The sequence below is a fragment of the Liolophura sinensis genome, chromosome 1, assembly GCF_032854445.1.
Source record: "Liolophura sinensis isolate JHLJ2023 chromosome 1, CUHK_Ljap_v2, whole genome shotgun sequence".
Lineage (NCBI taxonomy): Eukaryota > Metazoa > Mollusca > Polyplacophora > Chitonida > Chitonidae > Liolophura > Liolophura sinensis.
In genome coordinates, this window is record NC_088295.1 from 37,321,495 (window position 1) to 37,342,666 (window position 21,172).

The window sequence follows — 21,172 nt, forward strand, 5'->3', positions numbered from 1 at the left end:
TCTCCGATCTGTATGTTGTGTCGAGGAATGTTCCATTTCTGCCGTGGTGTAATGTTCTGCAGGTATTCTTTCCTCCATCTGATCCAGAGCTTGTTAGCGAAGGTACTGGACTCTTTTCCAACGCTTTCTTGTGCACAAGTCGGTCCTTTGGAATACTCCTGGAGGTGGCAAGAGTACACCAGGTTTCAATGAAATGTAACTAATTCGGAGTCAATGGTTTCAGAGATGTAGGATCTTTAAATTGTCCACGGTGAGAGGACGACTGTTTATGATTGCATCTACTTCAAACATCAAAGTTCTCAACAGTTCATCATCCAGCTGATTTCCGGCTTGATGCATAATAGTTGCTAGTATATTCCGCACGGAACGAATCTCCCGCTCCTATCTGCCGCCCATGTGACTTGCTGACGGCACATTCATTATGAAGCTGAAGCAGTCATAATTCTTCTCCTCCAAGTAACTGGGTTATGTGATCATGATCCATTTCCTCCCAAGCCCATTTTAACTCAGTTTCCGCTCCAACAAAGTTGGTCCCTCGATCATATTGGGGTTATCGGATTGAGCCTCTCATGGAAATGAAACGCGGCAGCGCATTGGTGAAAGCATCAGTCTTTAGTGAGTTTGCTGTCTATGTGGATGGCTCTGGATTCAAGACAGATGAATCTGCAGGTCTATCTACAGGTACGTCAGCCATCTTCTGTTGCTACACATTTGCCCTAAGCCTTCTGCACATCACACATTTGCAAATATAGCTCGAAACAGATGCAGTGGCTCCAATTATCCAGAAGCAATTGGATCTGATTTCGCTGATCATCATGCTTCTTTCTTGATGGCTTCCTTTCTCATAAAAATGTCAGATAATCAAAGTCGTGACATGATGGTTTCGAGGAAGGATGTCCGGATGTCTCAAATCAGGATCACCTGAAGGCGTCCACCAACTCTCAATATTCCTTCACTGTCCACGAAAGATTCTAAGTGTTGAAGTTTACTATTTCACTTGGGATCTTTCTTCCTCAAAGTTGTGCACTCCCTGTTTGTTCCAACACTGAATCTGGATTTCTGCACGTGCAGCAGTTCAATTTCTTCAGGAAAAAATTTCAATTAAATTTGCTTGATGATTTCAGATTCTCCAATCTTCAGTTCTTGCACATTCAACAATGCACTGGAAGGCACACTTGATTTCAGCTGATCACTTTGGTTTGTAGAAGATAAAGCTGCTCTAAACTTTGTCTTACCTCTCAGGCAGTTGCTCGTTTCATACTCCTCCAACTGGAAAATCTATGGGGACAATCAAGAATGTTCACTGGTTGACTTCTGTCAACTGTAAGTTGGGTAACAAACACTCTCTTCACTTCAGCATCGTCTGGGTCCAGTGTAGTCTCTGCCTTGTCAATAGGAGTCATTTCCATTTCTCAATTCCATAAATTCTTCATCGGCTGGATTGACTTCCCCAGATACATAGCTCCATTGATATGGACTCGAATGTTCACCATGCAAACATGGAGCCTTTTGTTGTTGCTAGCAATACATCCAAGGACAACCTTGCTATCAGTCCAAAACACGTCATTCAGGTCGGCATCTCCAACTCTTTGCCAAGCAAGGCGCTCACTCTTATTGAAACAACAGCAGCATTCACTTCTAGGCGTGGAACTGTGATGGTCTTTATTGGAGCCACATGAGCCTTTCCCATCAAGCAGGAGCAGCGCACTTGTTCGGAGTTGATCTCTACACATCTCTTGAAGTATATGCTTCACCACCGAGATAACTGGTGCAGCGAATCCTAATCCCAAACGCACTTTTGACAAAATACCATGTCTTATTAGAGGTTGGTCTTTTAGATGTCACAAGAAAACAATACTTTCACATACATTTATGAGCTCAATTTCAGATCATACTTATTAATAAAGAGAAAATGTAACATACCACTTTAGCTTCTCTTGGTTCTAAAGATGCTTGATGTTAATAAAACCGTTAAATATTTTGGCTGTGACAGGAAGCTTTCCTACTAGTCGGACAGCCTAAGGTCAACAACCGAGAGTATTAAACAAGGGAGGTTACTCTAACAATAGAGCAGGATGCTGTTTCATATGAGGAGTAGAGAAATAATTTGTGCAGTTTGCAGCTTTAGTGACACAAACAAATCATTTTTAGCATCATTTTCATAATAATTCTAGCTATAGATATCTCTGGAAAATGTGCTTTAGTGGTAGAAAAGGTTAAAGATTTACTGTATACATGACATCTTAATTTTCAATTTTATATTTTACAGACTCCATTTCAGACAAAGACTATATCATATGAAGCAAATTTCAAACCCTGTTTTCTCCCATCATCATACTGGCCTTTGCCATATAAGTGCAATATTCTTGAGTACGGTGTGAAACACCAATCAATTAAATTTTAAAAATGGTGTGCATTTTTTTTGTGCTTGCCAAAAGCCTTGGTCTTTGCATTGCTTATTAGCTATCATTTATTGCATTTTTCTCTTTTGACTGGTGTTTGGAATAAATCCTAATGTTCATAATTCTAAAAACCTTGCTGCAGGTTTTCTGACTGATAGATTTTGTTGCGCAGAAGAATATTTTACTTACGACGATTCTTCTCACAATTTTTAAATGTGAGCATCCGGTGAACCGGTTCTGATCAAATAGAAAGAAAAAGCACATAAAAAAATCCAGGTCACTCAGAATTAGTCCTCATTCCAGTGAGATGTCTGAAGAGTTATGGCCATTTTGGTAAATTAGAGAATGGCTTCCTCATTTTTTCTATTAAGAAGCCACTCCTTATTGTACCCACTGAGTAAGGATGACATCTAACAAGCTCAATTTGCTCAGGGTACAACTTGTCTGGTTGAAGATGGCCAATTGGCTTTTTCCTTCTGGATTTTCGAGGCATAAGTAATCAACTCCACCAAAAGAAAAAAAAATGCTTTGTAAAGACAGTTTACAATAACAGAGGGGGCTAAAATGTTAAATCAGCATTTAAGCTCAGAACCTGTGTGTACAAATTTTGCTTCACCACTCACATGAACATCAACAATATTTCAATCAGACTTGAATGGCACATTTTAAAAGAACTTTTCCATTTTCTTCCCTTTAATATATACATAAGTAGCCTGCCCAATCCACATGCTCTATCAACATCAAATGGAACCAACCTCTACCAGCCATACACCTGCTGACAGGTAATTATTCTTCTGCGCTATAAACTATAAACATAAAATTATGCAATTTAATTTTTGCATTACCGCTTGGTTTTCATTTTACATGCTATACTGTGGTAAATAAATGCAAAAAACACTAAAATAATTGAAGACATTCCCAGCAATATTGAATGCGTCTTGTTGCTGAAATAGAGATCTAAAATTCAAATAGTTCTATTACTGAATGTCTGCTAGTGCAGGATTGCACTCTGGAATTAGAAATTACAACAAAACAGCTGACTTCTTACAGCTGTTCACATATTAACAAAAAAAGTATAACAAAGAAATTAATCAAAAAACCAGGTCCAAATATGACTATTCAATGTTAACAAAACATGCTTTCTTGGTTTGTTCATTTTTTTTTGTTAGTTTTTTTCAAAGCCACTGAGGACAAAGAACACTACTCACAAACGTAAAATTATTTACATGCCAATTACAATCTGTAATCTACCAGGTTTTAATCACTGGGCATGGTGACTGAATTTTGGACGGTTCGTCTTGGTCAGTTGATCGGACGAATAAACCTTTGCAATTTTTAAGTGTGATTTCCATAGCATTTTTATTCACTTGTGTTGAAGGTAGCTCTTCCAAACTTTAAAGGTACATGCACCACAGTGTAATGAAAGTTCTACATAAGTCCGATGCCTAAACAAAACAAAATCGGAATCTTCTTTTAAATATTAAAGGGCTACGGTGAAAACTCAAACATGAAAGAAAAACTTATTGACTTTTTCAAACAACAGAAAAAATGCATCAAATTTCATTATCCAAACATATATTTACTATAAATAGGCACATTCCAAAATCATGCTGATCAAAAGCCAGCATTGTTCAGGCTTGGAGTGAACTAATGTTTCCTTCAGTAAAACTGAAAAAAGACCCTGCAGCTAGATCCAGCCGACATTTGAGAAGACATCATTTTGATAACAGTCTCGATCATACCACAAGAAGTGAAAAATTAATTTCGGTGGTAATACCTTTCGATTTTAGGATAGTTAATATGTAGAATTAATAAAATTAATAGAATAGAATTAATATGTAAGCAGACATATACTGTACTAACCTCAGTAACCTTTTCCGGAATCTGGTTGATGATTTTAGGCGTATTTTGACTGTTATATAGCAAAGCTTAAGCGATGTCCTCTTTAAAATTCTGTTGCTGGTGAGTTAATCTCGTGAAGTCTTGGACTGCCGTGTGATCAAGCAAAGCGAGTACATGGTTCTCAAGCCTGACTGAACAAGAACAACAGAGTTTCATATCCCTCCGTCCCTCACAGTTTTTAGCGTGACACAGTAGACGACGATAAAGTACATGTATAAAATATGCAAATATACACGCCCTGATCCATATATCAAAGCGAAATTCAGCTTCGGATTAATCTTTGTAATGCAAATACTTGCCACAATACAGCTTGATTGCAGAATAAAGTAAATCCTGAACTTAAAAGTTAAAATGGCTTCCTGGCTAGTTAGTGTCTCTCAATAAAGCATGCCAGATACAATTCTACTCTGTTTACAGCACTACTTTACTGCTTAACAGTTAGTGTCTCTCCATAAAGCATGCCAGGCACAATTCTACTCTGTTTACAGCATTACTTTGCTACTTAACAGTTAGTGTCTCTCCATAAAGCATGCCAGACGCAATTCTAGTCTGTTTACAGCATTACTTTGCTACTTAACAGTTAGTGCCTCTCCATAAAGCATGCCAGACACAATTTTACTCTGTTTACAGCATTACTTTGCTACTTAACAGTTAGTGTCTCTCCATAAAGCATGCCAGACACAATTCTACTCTGTTTACAGCATTACTTTGCTACTTAACAGTTAGTGACTCTTAATAAAGCATACCAGACACAATTCTACACTGTTTACAGCATTACTTTGCTACTTAACAGTTAGTGTCTCTCCATAAAGCATGCCAGACACAATTCTACTCTGTTTACAGCACTACTTTGCTACTTAACAGTTAGTGTCTCTCCATAAAGCATGCCAATTCTACTGTTTACAGCATTACTTTGCTACTTAACAGTTAGTGACTCTTAATAAAGCATACCAGACACAATTCTACACTGTGTACAGCACTACTTTGCTACAGTACATGTGCAATGCTAAAAAGCACAGATGGCAATACTTTACCTGACCACAAATTACAAAATATACAAATACCCAACTGGCAAGTATTTTGCCCATACCCTAATTCTTAAACCTTTTTGCATATGAAAGATTAACTTTCAGTGGAATATATGCATATTTTCAATCTGTTTTCGTTGACAAAACTACACTGCTTGGATTGGCCATTTTCAGGGCTTCACAAAAGTATAGCTTTATCAGTCAACACAGAATAATGCCTTCAGAATATACCTGAATAAACACCTTGCAAATATGCGAAAAGGTTAAAGAATTACAGTATCCTTAATTTAAGACCATTAACCACTATTCTATTACCCTTCGATTCCTTTTTATTACATACAATGCACTGCTTGGATCTGTGCCAAGTGCACATTATCTAAATCATTAGATACCCCCCATCACGAGACAGAAGCGTTTGACTTCTGGACGGGTCTACTGTAGTTCTATAGGTGGAGAGGTTGTTGTTTACATTGAATAAAGCACACGACAAATATAAACAAAGAAACAAAATGGCTATTTTATCTGTCGGAGTGAACGTTTATTTTAAAGAAGAAAAGTATCAGGTTACAGATAATTTAAAGCCCAGAGGGATGTTTAAATGCTAAAAAATAAGAGAAAATAATGGTTTCACGAAAAGTTTTTTTTTTTACATATGGGCCTGATAATTCTTCCCGCGAGTCTTTCTTTCAGCGGCCCTTCCTAAACGTCCCCAGTTGACCACAAACCATGGTATGGCATTCAACCATTGGGTCACAAAACAATCGGATCCATGATGTCTGATATTTCCCGCGATACAAAACTCAGCCACCGGTACACGAATCACTGCGTCCGGCTACAACAACCACAGTTCTTGCTGATGCCGGGGTTTCTGTGATGGACGTTATCTCTGTGACAAGCCAACGCAATGAATCCAGTATACGGAGTTATGTCACCAAACCATCCGTTTCAAAACGCCGTGAAATCAGCAATATCGTGCATGCTTCAAGTGTGTTATCAGAAAATGCTGAAAGTGAAAATGCCATTGAGTGGGTGATCTTCAAATTTGGTACATCATATGATCTTTATGCATGCGTGTGACGTGTATATTTTATGTAACTGGTACGGCGCACTGAGTGAAACATGTGCACGTGGCTGGTTTAATGTACATATAACTTTGTACAGATTGCGTCATTACAAATTTAAATTGTGATAGCCATCCACTGTATTTCACAATACTGTAAATGCAAATCATATTTATCCTCATGATACCTTGAACATATAAATTATAATACATTTATTTGCTTACTTATAATAAGCATAAACACATGTCTATGATGTTACTGTTTTAGTTATTTATCAACATATGTTGAGAAATTAATATTGAATTGAAAATATGTGAACTGAAGTGTTCCATTATTTCAACATTCCTTACCCAGTGTTTATGAATTTGATACAGAATACAACACCACCGCAAAGCATTTATGCAAGTATACCAAATAAAATTCAGTATCAAACTATTGTTAACCTAATTTTGTGTGTTTCAATTAATTTTTTTTCGTACGTAATTCAAACTTTAATTACGTTTGAACAGTTGAGCTCCCCTCTTTCGTTGTTGTTTTGCTGATGCCAGAGGTTTCCAGCTCCTTTAGCTCTGTCAGACAGAGTTTGGGAAAACTTTTGATCTGCCCGAACTCTCGCTGCCAGGAACAAGCGACCTCCCCGGCTCTCTGTCAGTGTGGTTGCTGTTTGACACCATGCCTGCCTACCCTGACAACAGCGTCTTAGCTGAAATATGACAGCAACCCTGCAGATATTTTATTTTATAGTGCTATTTTTTATAGTCGGAACTGTTTTCAAGAAACAAACATATTCTTTTTATTATTCTATCCTAGTTGTGAATCACGTTCGTAATATTTAGCATCGCATTTTAACACCCCCTGTAAAACACATTATGGTTTCGTCCAAAATTAGGTCACGCCACTATAGAGCATTCGGTTGGACGAAAACAACGTGTCCAGGAAAGTGGGGGCGTTTTTTGCTGTAAATCTATACCACAATGGCGTTTTTGTTATAATTACGAAAACATTTTGCTGCTACCAAGGTAATAGAATAGAAATAATGTTCGCATCAGGGTAGTCTAACGGTAGTTTTACATCAAATCATACATTACATTGATGTAAAACTACTGTTAGACTACCATGATGCGAACATTATTTCTTAAATAATCCATGATATGCACATACATGTACAAGTATGTTCACTATACCTGACTGTACATGTACAAGTATGTTTACTATACCTGACTGTACATCTACAAGTATGTTTACCATACCTGGCTGTATTTGTACAAAAGAACTTGTAGAAGATTTTTTTCTAGAGAATAACCAGCACACCACAAACATTTCAGCAAGATGCTCAAAAGTCTGACCTTTAAAGACAGAAAAAAGACAGTAGACAAGCATAAGCTTGATTCTACATCACAGGCTCATTTTGGACTAGCATGACTTACTTGAGACTGAGTCAGCTGTGCTGGCATCTTCCCTCTGTTGTGTTAGCCACTCCACATTCTCCAGAACCCATTCTGAGGCTTTGTCTAAATCATCATCCTGGTCAACAAGAAATGTACACATAAGTACATGCATGTTTGTAATGGTGAGTTAAACAAGAATTCGAAACCTTCAGTCGGGATCCATTTTCAATAAGCTTTTGGGCCAATGGTAAGTATATGTACATGTTCGTGAGCATCGGAAATCAAGTGGTTCTGTAGATACTATCAATGGTGGGCATATAAAATGTGTTTGCACATAATTCTTCAATTCATGTTTAATCAGGTATATTTCTAGTTCATTTCCTTGAGAAGGCTAAAAAAGAAATTAGATTTCAAATTGGCTATATAACCAGCCCGTTGCCAGATCAGAGAATACAAAGTATCTCTCTGCGTCTGCCTTACCCCAGCTTGAAGTGCCAGCCTGGCCTGGTCTTGTGTGGTCCCCAAGGACATGATTACAGCCAGCTTCTCATGATCAGGCTCCCACAGACCCTCACCGGGCTCAAACTTCACTGGCTCAGCTCTCAAAACAGGCATTGCTGAGCAGTCTGCAGCAAAACACTATAATGTTAATGGTGAGCCATTCATGAAATTTCCTTAACTACAACCATAACGTCACAATGTATAATTTACTAACTCACAGTTTCAATTTAACAACAATTTCAAGATTTAGCCTAAAACTGTAATCCAAATTAAATTCCAAAATATATGCATCAAACTGATAACATACTAATGGCCAACTCTCTGCTGTGGTAATACAATTTCAGCCAATTTAATTTATTTAATTGACTGGAGTTTTACGCCAGACTCAAGAATAGTTCACCTATATGACGGAGGCGAGCATTTTATGCTTACATGATGTCAGTCAGTTTCATGCATGGGGGAGGAAACCTGAGTGACACGGCCAACAACGTTTAACAAGCCAATGGCAAGTGAGGACAAAAGCTATTTGTTGCATGTGACAGGTCTGTTTAGCACCCTTTTTGGAAATTTCTGAAATATTTTTAGCCATGTGTATCAAACTGTTTATTATCACCAATGTTCCCAGAACATTAAAAGCAGGAGAAATCTACATATTCTCTTCCTAGGCTGGGTTTGAAACCACACCTCTTCTGTTCTAGTGTTTGACAGGCAAGCACCTTGTCAGCTTGGCTGGATAAGTTTTGATTTGATTGACTGATTGGTGTTTTACACCCTCCTCAAGAATATTTCACTTGTACTATGGCAGCCGGCATTATGGTGGGAGGAAAACGGGCAAAGCCCGGGGGAAAACTGCAACCGTCCACATGTTGCTGACAGTCCTTCCCACGTATCCAGCATGAGCTGGACTTGAACTCACAGCAACTGCATTGGTGAGAGGCTCCTGCGTCATTGCGCTGTGCTGCCATGCTAACCCCCTATGGGCAGGATGAGAATAGTTAATACAAAGGCAATGAACCATAAATTTAGCAGTTTTTGAAATTCTCATGCCATACACACAAATATATGCCTTAATACATGCAATAAATGTTCAACAAAATCAAAAGAAAAGACCTATGTCATTCTGGAGATACCATAATGTGGTGAACTGGTACAAACGCCGCCTTTGTTCGAGAGATGTACTCTTTGTTTCCAGAAACAGGTCACTCGGAGTTTCGTCATCACTCTCACTGGTTCTCTGAAAATCCCAATTATACATATTAAATAATCTGGGAATTACAACATTCTTCTTCATCTCATATGGAAATCATATTAATGTAAATTCAGTTCAAGCAATATCCTTTAAATGATAGAGAACTTCAGCAAGACTGGTTGTGGGTAATCTAACCAGTGCTAACAATTACAACCAAAAACCAAGCCAACAGTCAGTGTCTTTGCAACCACTGCTCTGATTACTTGTTTGGGGTAAACTTTGAAAACTGACAGGTAAGGTCTTTATGTTAACACAGGACGAGCTTGTTCTAAATCTACTGGTACCCATATTTACACACTTGTAGCTACACCTATACATATAGATGAGATAAATTATGCAAACCACATGATGAAGCTTCCTTCTATCCACCAAAGACATCTTAAACCAAGACACCACTTCCTAAACTGGTCACTAGATCACTGTCACCTTAAACAAAATTTCCACACAACAGCAAGGTCTCGGGGGCCATGGTGATAGGGTCGGATGTAATGTTATAAAAAACAAAAGGTCTGTATTTTTTCTTGGTATATATCATACATCGGCATCTGTGGATTCAAATTCATTGCAACCATACTCAACATGATTATTGCTCAGTGCTGACAAGGTGCTGAGGATGAGTTTGAACAAACCTATGACTTGAGAAGTACATGTATGACCTGGATCAACAATATTAAAGGAAATGAGAGTAAAAGTAAAACTGTTGTTGCATGAAAACAAAAATACAATTACAATTGTATTTTTAATTGAAATATAATTGCATTTTCTCTGTAATTGAAATACAATTGCATTTTCTCCTCTTTGGACTCAATAGCGATATAAGTTAGTTTATGTCCATTGCCGTATTGATATCAAATGTGATGAACATGGACCTGTCATGCAGCCACTCATCTGAGACTAGAGGGAGACGTCACTATCAACTTAAACTGTGATGTAATTACAGCAATGGCCCAAGTAAACAGCCCAAGCCTAAACCTTATCCTTTTTGCATGTTTGTGGTTTTCTGAATTGAGCCTTAGATAATTCAGAAAATTTGACATATGTAGCTACATATACATACTTGGCTTAGTCACACTCTTACCCGTTAGTCACACTCTTACCCGTCGGAGATGGCGTTCACTCAACTGGACCTCGTGATATCGTACACTAGTCTCGACTGACTGACTCCTCCTCAGACTACTTCTGGTGTCACCACGAGATAAACTGCGACTACGGCTTCTTCTGTAAACGTGATATATGAAACAGCAATTTAAATTTAATAACAAAAATTTGACTCCTGACATAGACTTACATATCCTGATAAGATTACTTCACTGCTGCCAAATGAAACTCCTTATAGTCCACACAGGTACATGTTCTGAACTCAATCTGTGCGTCACCAGTGAAAAAATAACTGTAATGCACACAATACCACAAACTTTTCCCAGTTGATTCTTTACATACACGTAAAAAAACTGAGAACCAATTTAAGTATGTAAAAACTGGACAGAATATTTTTTGCCCGGGAAAAAAAAAAATTCTCTATGTGACATTTATGAAGTATGTAACATAACGGAGACAGCGTAAAATCTGTACCAAGTTAAAAAAACAAAAACAAACAAAAAAAAAAAAAAAAAAAAAAAAAACAACAACAAATTATACAAAGTCTGTTTTTCCATACACAGGGTTAGATCTTCTCCTCAAGGGTTTCACTTCTCCCTCAATCTCAAATCCTCTATCTCCCAATATTCGAGCCATCCTATCCTTCCTTGACCCACAGGAATTGAGTGGCACATCCCTGAGGAAGATGCGCAGTAATCTGACCACAAACTGGTAAACTGTCTGTGAAGGACTGGAGGACAGCAGACGCAGAACCACTGTCAGGCCTGTCAAGATAGTTCCGCAGTTTTTAAATACTTTTAAAAACAGATTTTTTTTATCAATTATGCCTAGGCATTTAACAAAGTACTGCAAAGGTATTTAGCATTCAAAATCTTAAGGTTTCATTCACATCTTATTACCTCTGCAGATGAGGATATGTTTTTGCCAGCATGTCACCAATTTTACAGAAAAAGGCTTCATCACATTTGGATGTGCACAGCTTGGCCTTGGTCCAAACACCAACACTTTAAACTTTTGAGGTAATCTGCATTCAGATCACTGCTTCCTTCACAACTGCCATGCAGAACACATGTGCACTGACAATGAATACTGCATGTGGAAAATTTGTACATTAGTAGTGATGGCTGAAGTTGCACTCATCCAGTGCCTTCTTGTCTTTATATTTCTGATTAGTAAACGTACTTTAAGATTTTTACTATTTTACAACAGCAATCAGGATAAGGGTAAAGGACAAGGAGCTGAGGAAAAAATGCCCTACACCAGGCCCTAGACTGACTCTATAATATAAACCCACAGTACAAAGGATATGAATGTGCACCCAATGTTCAACCACTAAGAAACATCTAGTAGAAGCTAGCCTATTTGCATGTTTCGGCATACCAAAGTCTAAAAAGTCTGATTACAATCGAAATGGGACTTTGTGTAGTCAGCCCTGTAGCTTTATGAGTGGGAGCAAAATTTCTGAGAGCAGCGAAATGCTCAAGTGATTTATATTTGGTGAATGACAGCCCGCCCTAAATTTCCTCTGCCAAAAGTATTTGGTTGAGCAGCATACTTTGAGTTAATCAACTGTTTCATGAGGTAAGCACAGAAGAATGCGTACTGCATCACAAACTTGCCCATCAATTTGACTGTTTAGTTAAAAAAAAGTATCACCCATACTACAAGTGTCAAGGAACTAAAGTTTCCATCTGACTGACATACACATGTAAAGAGACCCATGAATCTTACCATCATACTGGTAAAAAATCTCCCGGTAACTCTTTGCCAGAGTCAACAGTGTGGACAGAGTCACCAGACAAGACTCCACCTGACTCTGTCTTACCTCATCTACATTAGATGTCATGCAGTCCACCAGGATGTCTGTCAACACAAGCATATATTGTTTTAAAGGCAAAGAAAACATAAAAATCATGCCAAAAGCACATGAAACAGACTGAAATCTTATCTGCAAATATGGTCTTTAAGATTTTTTTCCATTTTTTCTTTCAGGAAAAAAGGGTATATGAAAATTTTTTTGTATGGTGAGTATTGGGACTAAAACTTGGTACATGTCATTTTTGCTTAATAATGTTCTAAATAAGGATGTGAAGTATATGTAATAAATTTATTTGACTGTAATGTTTTTGCTTATATCCAAACACATGCCTTTAACCTGAATTATGGTAATATTTATGATTACATTAAAAATATAAATGTGATCAAAACCTACGTTGAACACATTTGTCAGCTGACCAAATTCTAGTTCAAATGTATTTATTCAACATATGCTACACCCTTATTTATAACGTACATTATTAAACAAAGACCATATACATGTATACCAAGAGGTGGTCCTATATACCCACTGTACAAAACTTATTTTCAAATGTGTTTTTCTCTTTAGAGAAAAATCGAAAACAGTATTGAAGACCATATTTACAACTAATTTTTCACACTCTTTCATCTGAAATTTATATAATTTTTAAAGGACAAGACCAATGAATTTTGACTGGGTTTCAGTTGTTTCGAGATGCCTTTTCACTAACAAAAGATCGACGCCCATGTAAAAATCAGTGTTAATATAAGCAAGTAATTAATTAACCTTAAAATGGAAGTGACCCATGTGGTGCATAAAGGCAGAGCACCAATAACATAATACTACTGTCAGCACACAAGTATGTCAATCATGGGGTATACAGTAAATTAACTGTTGTTTACATAAACCTGCATAAATTCACATCTTGCTCATAACATGTAACCAATTTGTACATACAGCTACAGACCTGTACATTGTCATGTTTTATGACTGCTGATTATTTTGGCTGGCAGAAATCCTATATGTTGCTCAATATATAGGCTACTAGCCACACAGCTGTTTTTTTTATGTCATTTAAAAAGTGACACGTAAGCACTTAGTATCAGTAATTTTAACAAACGTTTTTTCGACCAAATATGGTCAACACCTATTCAAGGGAGAAAAAAATGCTATCTGACAGTTGTATAGGAATTATTCACCTTCAGTAAAGTTGTCCACAGTCATACATGTACCTGATTTACATACATTACACCAGTATGTAAATATACTTTGATCTATAGATTACATCCTGCTCAGAAACATTTCACTTATATCGTATAGGGCTTACCCTTACTACGCATGTGTTTAATGTCATGAAAACGGGAATCAAGCAACCTGGCTTCACATATATCTGACAAACCCTAATTATTGTACTTCACCTAAAGTTTGGCATGTCAAAATGTACTTCCAGAAGCACATAAAGCTCTTAAAATGAATCTTTTGCTATCAACACTCAAGTTTTTGTGAAAAGGGATTAATCACAATTCACACTCTCAACTGGCATTATAAGGTTAATTAAGGTACATGTATCAATCTGAATCAAGCAAAATATGTCACTTGGAAAATGCTCAACTTTAGGTGAAATGCAGTATTCACAAACTGACATCATTCTTATTTGATGGTGATTACAAGGAATTTATTACATGTATGATTGCATCGTGACTGCTTTCAGAAGGTAACTTGCCTACTCTTCCTTACAAATATTCCACCCACTGCTCTGCCCCCAAGGAAACTAAAATAACCTCCAGACAGGCCTCTCACCCATCACAACTGGCACAGTCTTAGAGGGCTCCAAGTTCTTCTGTACAGAGGTATTACAGGCCAGATTGTTGAGGAGCTGTATGGCCTGCACTGATACCCTCCTGTCTGGATACCTCAGTAGTGCACACAGCAATGGCACACCTGACAGAGTCTTAGCGAAAATTTCACCTGCAGACACACAGACAAATAATATTCACAAAATACGCAGGAAAAATAAAAAAAAAAGTCAGAAATTAAAACTTACGACTGAGCATTTGATATTATTGCTGGGGAATTTCTTTTCTTATTTGTTATAACTTGTTCTAATATATCACAGATCATTTATTCCTTGAATTGTTGTTTTACACCCCTCTCAAAAACTTTTCACTCATACTTGTACATTGGCGGTCAGTTTTGGGGTTGGAGGTGCCCTGGGCAAACCACTGACCTTTGGCCTGATTAGAACCAGGTTTAACTGTACATCGTAATATCGACTGAAAGACAAACATCTCTAACTTCTTTAACAGCCAAGACAGCACCTGACTAAAACATATTTCAATCGAAAACAGGAAAATCAAGCTTTCCAAAAAATGTCATACGTTATTATTTTAATCAGATTTCACCGAATAACGTGTAGAACCAACTGACAATAGTGTTGGAGTGGAGACAATACCAATGGCTTGAGTGAATTTGTTGTTGCTATTACGTTGCTACCAGATAGTGCAGTCTAAGCTGTGACGTAGGCTTTACCCATTCACTCCACAAAGTGACATATGATAACAAAGCACTACTGCATAAGACATCATTTTCGGATCATTTCAACAATTTAGTTATGTGCAGCTGAAGGGTCACCTCAAACATTGTTGTGAGACAGGTCTCATTTACAGACCACCACAGACATAAAATCAGTTGATTTTCATGTACAAGCCATGTAATATTCAACTGCACTATCACAAATTAGGTAATACAGTAGCATACTGCCCGAACCGCATTCATCTCCCCAATAGACCCTAGGCCTACTTAGTCACTGTGTTCAAATTATTCAAATACACTTTTTGTCACTAATTTTAGCATTTAGTCAACAGTTTCTAAGTAACAAATATCAGAGTCAGTGCAAAATTCATGGAGGATGCTGAAGGTATATGGAAATGAGAAGACAACAAATGAGAAGACAGCAATGCTTAAAATTAATTAAATCTTACGATACAATTTTTTCTCTCTGAATTTATTACAACTGAAGAATTTAAATTTTGATTCATTGCCTTTGTCGCATACAAACGATGTTTTTTCTTTCTGTTCTCTTTTATAAAATACAGTATAATTATTGTATCGCTGTGATCAAGCCGAGATGCTTTCTCTGACATTCACAGTAACTAGGTCAGTAGTGCTCTCATCTTAAAAGCCGCCACTACAAAATAGAAGCATAAAATCCAGCGACAGTCAAATGCTTAGATTAGTCTCAGTGGTGCTTAGATTTATTTCCATTTGTTTCAGTATTGAGCATGAATCTAGTTGTACAACAATACTGTTAACATTTAACAGGTGTCAAAATTACCAGCATATCATACCCCTCCAGAGGCTAAGACCTGAACTAGGAATATCCCCACCAAGCATCTTCAGGCTATTTAAACAGGGTCGCTTGAGTTCCTTGTAAATGACATAGTAGGAATAAGGTATCAACACTTCAAGCAGCAGCAGAATTATTCTTCCAGTGTGTCCAATTTCCCAGAAAACTATTCATCACTTGGGCCTTCATCCCTGAAGTCAACAAATTCTATCTGCTATAGACTACTGCTTTAGACTATTATACAGAAAATACCTTCAACATAAGAAAGCTAGAGTAAATGTGATGTCACCTTGCTCTCAATAAAGGGGAATAAAGTGCTGAATCACGATAAAGATTCACTAATCTTTTACTGGGTTGACCAAAATATGTTAAAAAAACACTTAATGCCAGTTTAAGATACTTTGAATGGTAGTCTTTCAGTGGACATAAACATTAGCCAGGTGCTGTCTTTCACTTCAACTATGTTCATTCCACTCTAGGCATTACCAATGGGTGAAACAGACTTACCGGCAGGTACACTGTATCTGCAGAGATTCACCAGACTGGCTATGGCAAGCTGAGGAAGCTGTGGAAACTTCGCAGGAGCTTGCACACCTGTACAGGTAGCAAAACCAACAGACATCAAATCTACAGGTGTCAGAGCTAGAATATATTGAATATTGAATTCGTGACTAGAGGTGAGGTTTTATGTGTAGAGGAAACCAGTATGTCAAGTGTAAATTTGTAAATTGTAAACTGATGACCTTTCACCTGATTTAAGTCATATTTGTGGAAGTGGTCTACGAAGTGAGAGATGGAAAATATTTATATATTTATTTATTTTATTGGTGTTTTACCATACTCAAGAATATTTCACTTATATGACGGCCGCCATCATTATGGTCGGCGGAAACCGGGCACAGCTCGGGGGAAAGCCACGACCATCTGCAGGTTGCTGGCAGACCTTCCCATGTACGGCTGGAGAGGAAGCCAGCATGAGCTGGACTTGAACTCACAGCGACCGCTTTGGTGAGAGGCTTCTGGGTCATTACGCGAGATGGAAAATACACAAATTCCGTATCAAGGTATGGATTGAACTCACACCTCCACATGTGCCTTTAGGTTACTTAGGGATGTCACTAGCAGTCTTATTCACTGAGCTTAACAGCCCACTCCGTATCATCAAAAAACTCTAAATCTTCAACTTTTTCCGCCTCTAAAGCACTATTTTCATTGGAACTTGTGCGTCCAATAATAATGAAAATGATTCCAAGCAAAATTTATTTGTCGCTAAAGATGCAAGATTCATAAAACTCTGCACATTATTTCTCTATACCCCATAATTCTCTCAGAATGTTTCAGATTATTTGTTGCAGTGGTTGCTGAAAAGGTTGGAGAAATAGGGTATATGGCTTATCATGAGTAAACACATTGTAATACTGAGGAGATGAAAACATATCAACATGAATTTTGATGATTTCATTTACCCGCTTTCCATAAAAAAATGAACACTTAAGTTTTTATATTCTCAAACAAAGGAAAAATGGCTTCTGGATATCAAAGAACAGAATCTGATTCTGCCATCCTGGGTTTCTTAATCTGTTTCTTAATCTCTGTGCTATCAACTATAAACTCAATTTCTTACACGCCTATACATCATTTGTGTGACTGTGCTTACAGTTCTCAAAAACTAAATTTAATTCAGGACATTTTTGATTTACCACATAGGACTTTGGAAAGTCAAGAACACTTAAAATGCCAGAAGACAACTTTACCATGGAGCATACAGAGTGATGCTAGTGGCGGCTGATCCTGAACACAGACTTCCTGGGGCAGATGATACAGACTTGAGGTAGAGACTGAGGATAGCACCACACCCATGTCAATGGCAAACACCTCAAAGTTGTCTCCCCTTACATCTACTATACGCGCTCGGTAGAAATAAGACTCTGTAGTCGACCTTTCTGGGCGTTTCCTGACCATAACATGATCACCAATGTCGGGTGATGTCACAAGAGTTACACTTTCCGATAAGCTGATCATTTTGTTATGTAAGTCCTGCATGGTCTTCACATATTGATTCATTTCACCCACGTGTGCCCAGAAGATGTGTCCTCCAACAACTTGCAGAACGTGAATTTCGCTTTCCTCTAGCACATCAGAACTGAAATCAATCAGATTCAGCCAAGCTAAGTTATCTCCTATCAAAGCTTCTCCAATATTAACATCCTCATCTGGATCACTTGTATCATACAGTATACAGCTATAGATCGTGTCAGCTAATGACATCCTATGTGAAAACAGTTTACAAGAATGTCTGTCAGCCTGTTCGTTGATCAAATTGATGACACTGGTATTTAAGGTTTTGCGTCTTATTTGAGCAAACAGGGTCTTGCCTTGGGTGTACGTGCGGAGTCTCTTAAACATAGCTGATGGAAATTGATAAATTTGTGGGAGAGAAGGATCGAGAAAAGCCATAAGGCGCCGAATAACAGGCTCGGTGATTAAGGCATACTGCTGACAAATAGGCAGCTGTGAGAGATGCCAGAAGAGCTTTAGCGAAGTCTGGCAAAGCAACAGGGACAGTGTTCGGCAGTGAAAACTCCCATTCTTGTCAGACTTATCCGTAGGTAAAATGAAGTCATCCAGGAGTTCAAGAAGTACAGGAAGGACGTTCTGTTCAATGGCAGCAAAACGAACAATCTGATGCGAGTCTTGCTCAAACATCTGATTCAGAAATGAGAGCGCTGCAAGCTTTGATTCTGGTGGGATGGATGCCTCAGATATCTTTAGGAGGTATGTGGTGATGTTTACAGCCTGATGTTTAGAGCATACCACTGGGAAATTTTGGTCTGTGCTCCTTAACATTATATCTCCAGACTCCTCACTGTCTATGTCATCCCACATGGCTGCTGTCACACCATAAGTAAGCCCTGTAAACATCAGGTAATTTGTATAGAGTAGGACACATAGTAAAAGGCAAAATGAACACAACCATGATTACAAAGGTGGTCTGTAGCGAACGAGATGGTATCAGTGACCTCACTTCACAGACAAGGTTTAATGGTCTTTCATCTGACATATACAGTACATCACATTATCATTTTCTTTGATCATAACAAATACCATCCTCTTGACTTCTGATGGAGGGACACTTCACACACAAATCGGTTTATCTAAGTTGTTCTGAAGTGTTCTGAGTAATTCAATGTGATCTCAGCTGGCTGTTTCAGAAACCCGATCAGATTTTTCTCAAAAAATTCTTGAAAATACCTTAATACTGCATACATGTATATGAACAAGGGGTTTGCCATGTTAACTAATAGTTCTAAATTTGAAGAAGTTTTGGAATGAGTGAATGAAACCTATTTAAGAGGGTAGCTCTGTCATATTGAACAATTTGCTCTTCCCAGAAGCAATCTATAACAATACATGAAGATTAAACAAGTACTAACAGTATATACAATTCCATTTTTTAAAAGCATGAAAACAGTCAATAATACATAACTACATATATCGGCTTATATAAAATTTACTGGTTGAAATAATTTTTCAAATAACCAGACTTAAGAGCAGAAAATGATTAAGAAAAAGTTTTTTTGTCTTCAAATCCAGATAAATCTTGTTCTGCTTTAAAATTCCAAGAACTCTGAACATTTTTGTGCACACAAAATCAGTATGATCTTGCCATGTAATTGTTTCATTGATGAAAACACCAAGCAAATTTTGTTACTAAGACTTGTTCAGTTGAAGAGTCTTAATTTTTATATTTAAGGTACCATATTTACACTTCTGAGACGCCGTCAGTCAAGAACGTATTGACATAACTGGATAGTTGTGTCATCAGTTAAGTTCTCAGCATGAGAAGTACATGTATTAATATATTGTGGAAGGTAATTTGCATGATGAAACGTACTGGTTCCAATACTGAGCCTTGTGGAACACCTGTTTCTGTTGTTATCTCCCCTGCAGCCTTTCCTGCTACATTAACTACACAATTTCTGATCAGGAAACTTAAAGAATGTCTAAAGACTGTGTTATGAAACTTATACACTTTTAACTTATCTAGTAGGATTAAGTACATGTAGTTTACCATATCAAAGCTTTTTTGAAATCAAGCATAAGAGATCCAGCTATATTTCCATTATAAATTGATCTACACCAACATTCAGCAATTTTGATTAAAGCAGTTTCACAGGAATGTGACTCATGAAACCCAGATTGATTCTTGTCTAATATCAGAAATGTTTCCAGGTACACACAGAGAGTTTTGCACATGCCTTTCCATTAGTTTGGATAATAATGGAAGTATTGATATGGGCCAATAATGTTTGATGAATGATTTACTTCCTCCTTTGTGGAGAGGTATGAGCTATTTTCCAAAACACCGGGATAGGTATTACTGAAGCCAATGATTTTGTGATGACTGGTGCAGAATATCTTAAAAATTTAGCATTTATACAGTCAAGACCACAGGCTTTTGACTCATCTAATGCACATAATTAGGAATAGATGAAGTATAATATTCTTGTACTTTTTCACTGATAACACATTTTAATTTACTAAGGTTTGACTTTACTCTGGAAAATCTTGATTGTGAAATACTTCTGGTACAATTTTCAAAGAAGTTCTTAAATAAATTGGGAATCTGTTCAAAAGCATCACTAACATCATTTTCAACAGTTATAATTTGATTAGGAATGGAGTGGTTTGGATTTATTTTCTGCAGTACATTCAAAATATCATTAGGATTTTTTTCATTACTCTTCTTATTTATTTCTGAATTTAACACATTCTTTTTCACCGAAAAAATGTTGCTGTTAACTGTGCTATTCCAGTATTTGCAGCTTTTCTCATTATTTTTTTTAGCCAAATCACGTTCATACACAACTGATGTTATCTCTTCAGTTATCCATAAGGTTTTGAAATATGCTTAACACAGCAATGTTTTAAAGGGCCCTATATATTGAGAATATTCTGAAAATAACTTATCCATCCTTCATTTGCAATATTTGGATCTTCCATTTGTTCAAAAGTACTCAGAGGTGAATAAATTAAGTTTGAAATGAAGGTACTTTTGTCAAAATGTTTACAGTCTCTATACTGAATAGTGGTGTGCTCGTGTTTTTTTGCAATAATTTCAAATTTTATTTCCATGTAAATACATACTGGAAAATGATCACTGTGGAACACTCACAGAAAGTACTTTGTCAGTTGATGTCTATGTTAATATCACCTCACATTATAATATCCTTGTTTTCTGAATAAACTTTTTCCATGATGTTTTCAAACTCATTCACCCATTGATTAGGGGAGTTTGGAGGTCCATAAACAATGTATTCAAGAAAGGATTTTGACTTATGAGGCTTATATCAAACAAAATAATTTCTAAAAAATCATTTTGAAGATCATGGAGTTGT

The 21,172-nt window shown here is 37.2% G+C and overlaps 1 protein-coding gene across 1 annotated transcript in view; it reads right to left on the minus strand.

The window, feature by feature from the left end:
* LOC135481907 (uncharacterized) overlaps positions 1–21,172 on the minus strand; it is a 30,581-nt gene that overhangs the window by 7,997 nt on the left and 1,412 nt on the right. Inside the window, exons 2-10 of the mRNA XM_064761687.1 lie at positions 17,528–18,685; positions 16,281–16,367; positions 14,228–14,395; positions 12,361–12,492; positions 11,189–11,393; positions 10,694–10,749; positions 9,413–9,547; positions 8,262–8,407; positions 7,821–7,917 (exon numbers count right to left, since the gene is read on the minus strand). Of these exons, the coding sequence (XP_064617757.1) occupies positions 7,821–7,917; positions 8,262–8,407; positions 9,413–9,547; positions 10,694–10,749; positions 11,189–11,393; positions 12,361–12,492; positions 14,228–14,395; positions 16,281–16,367; positions 17,528–18,659 (2,158 nt within the window). The 5' untranslated portion in view covers positions 18,660–18,685. The remainder of the gene's footprint in view (positions 1–7,820; positions 7,918–8,261; positions 8,408–9,412; positions 9,548–10,693; positions 10,750–11,188; positions 11,394–12,360; positions 12,493–14,227; positions 14,396–16,280; positions 16,368–17,527; positions 18,686–21,172) is intronic.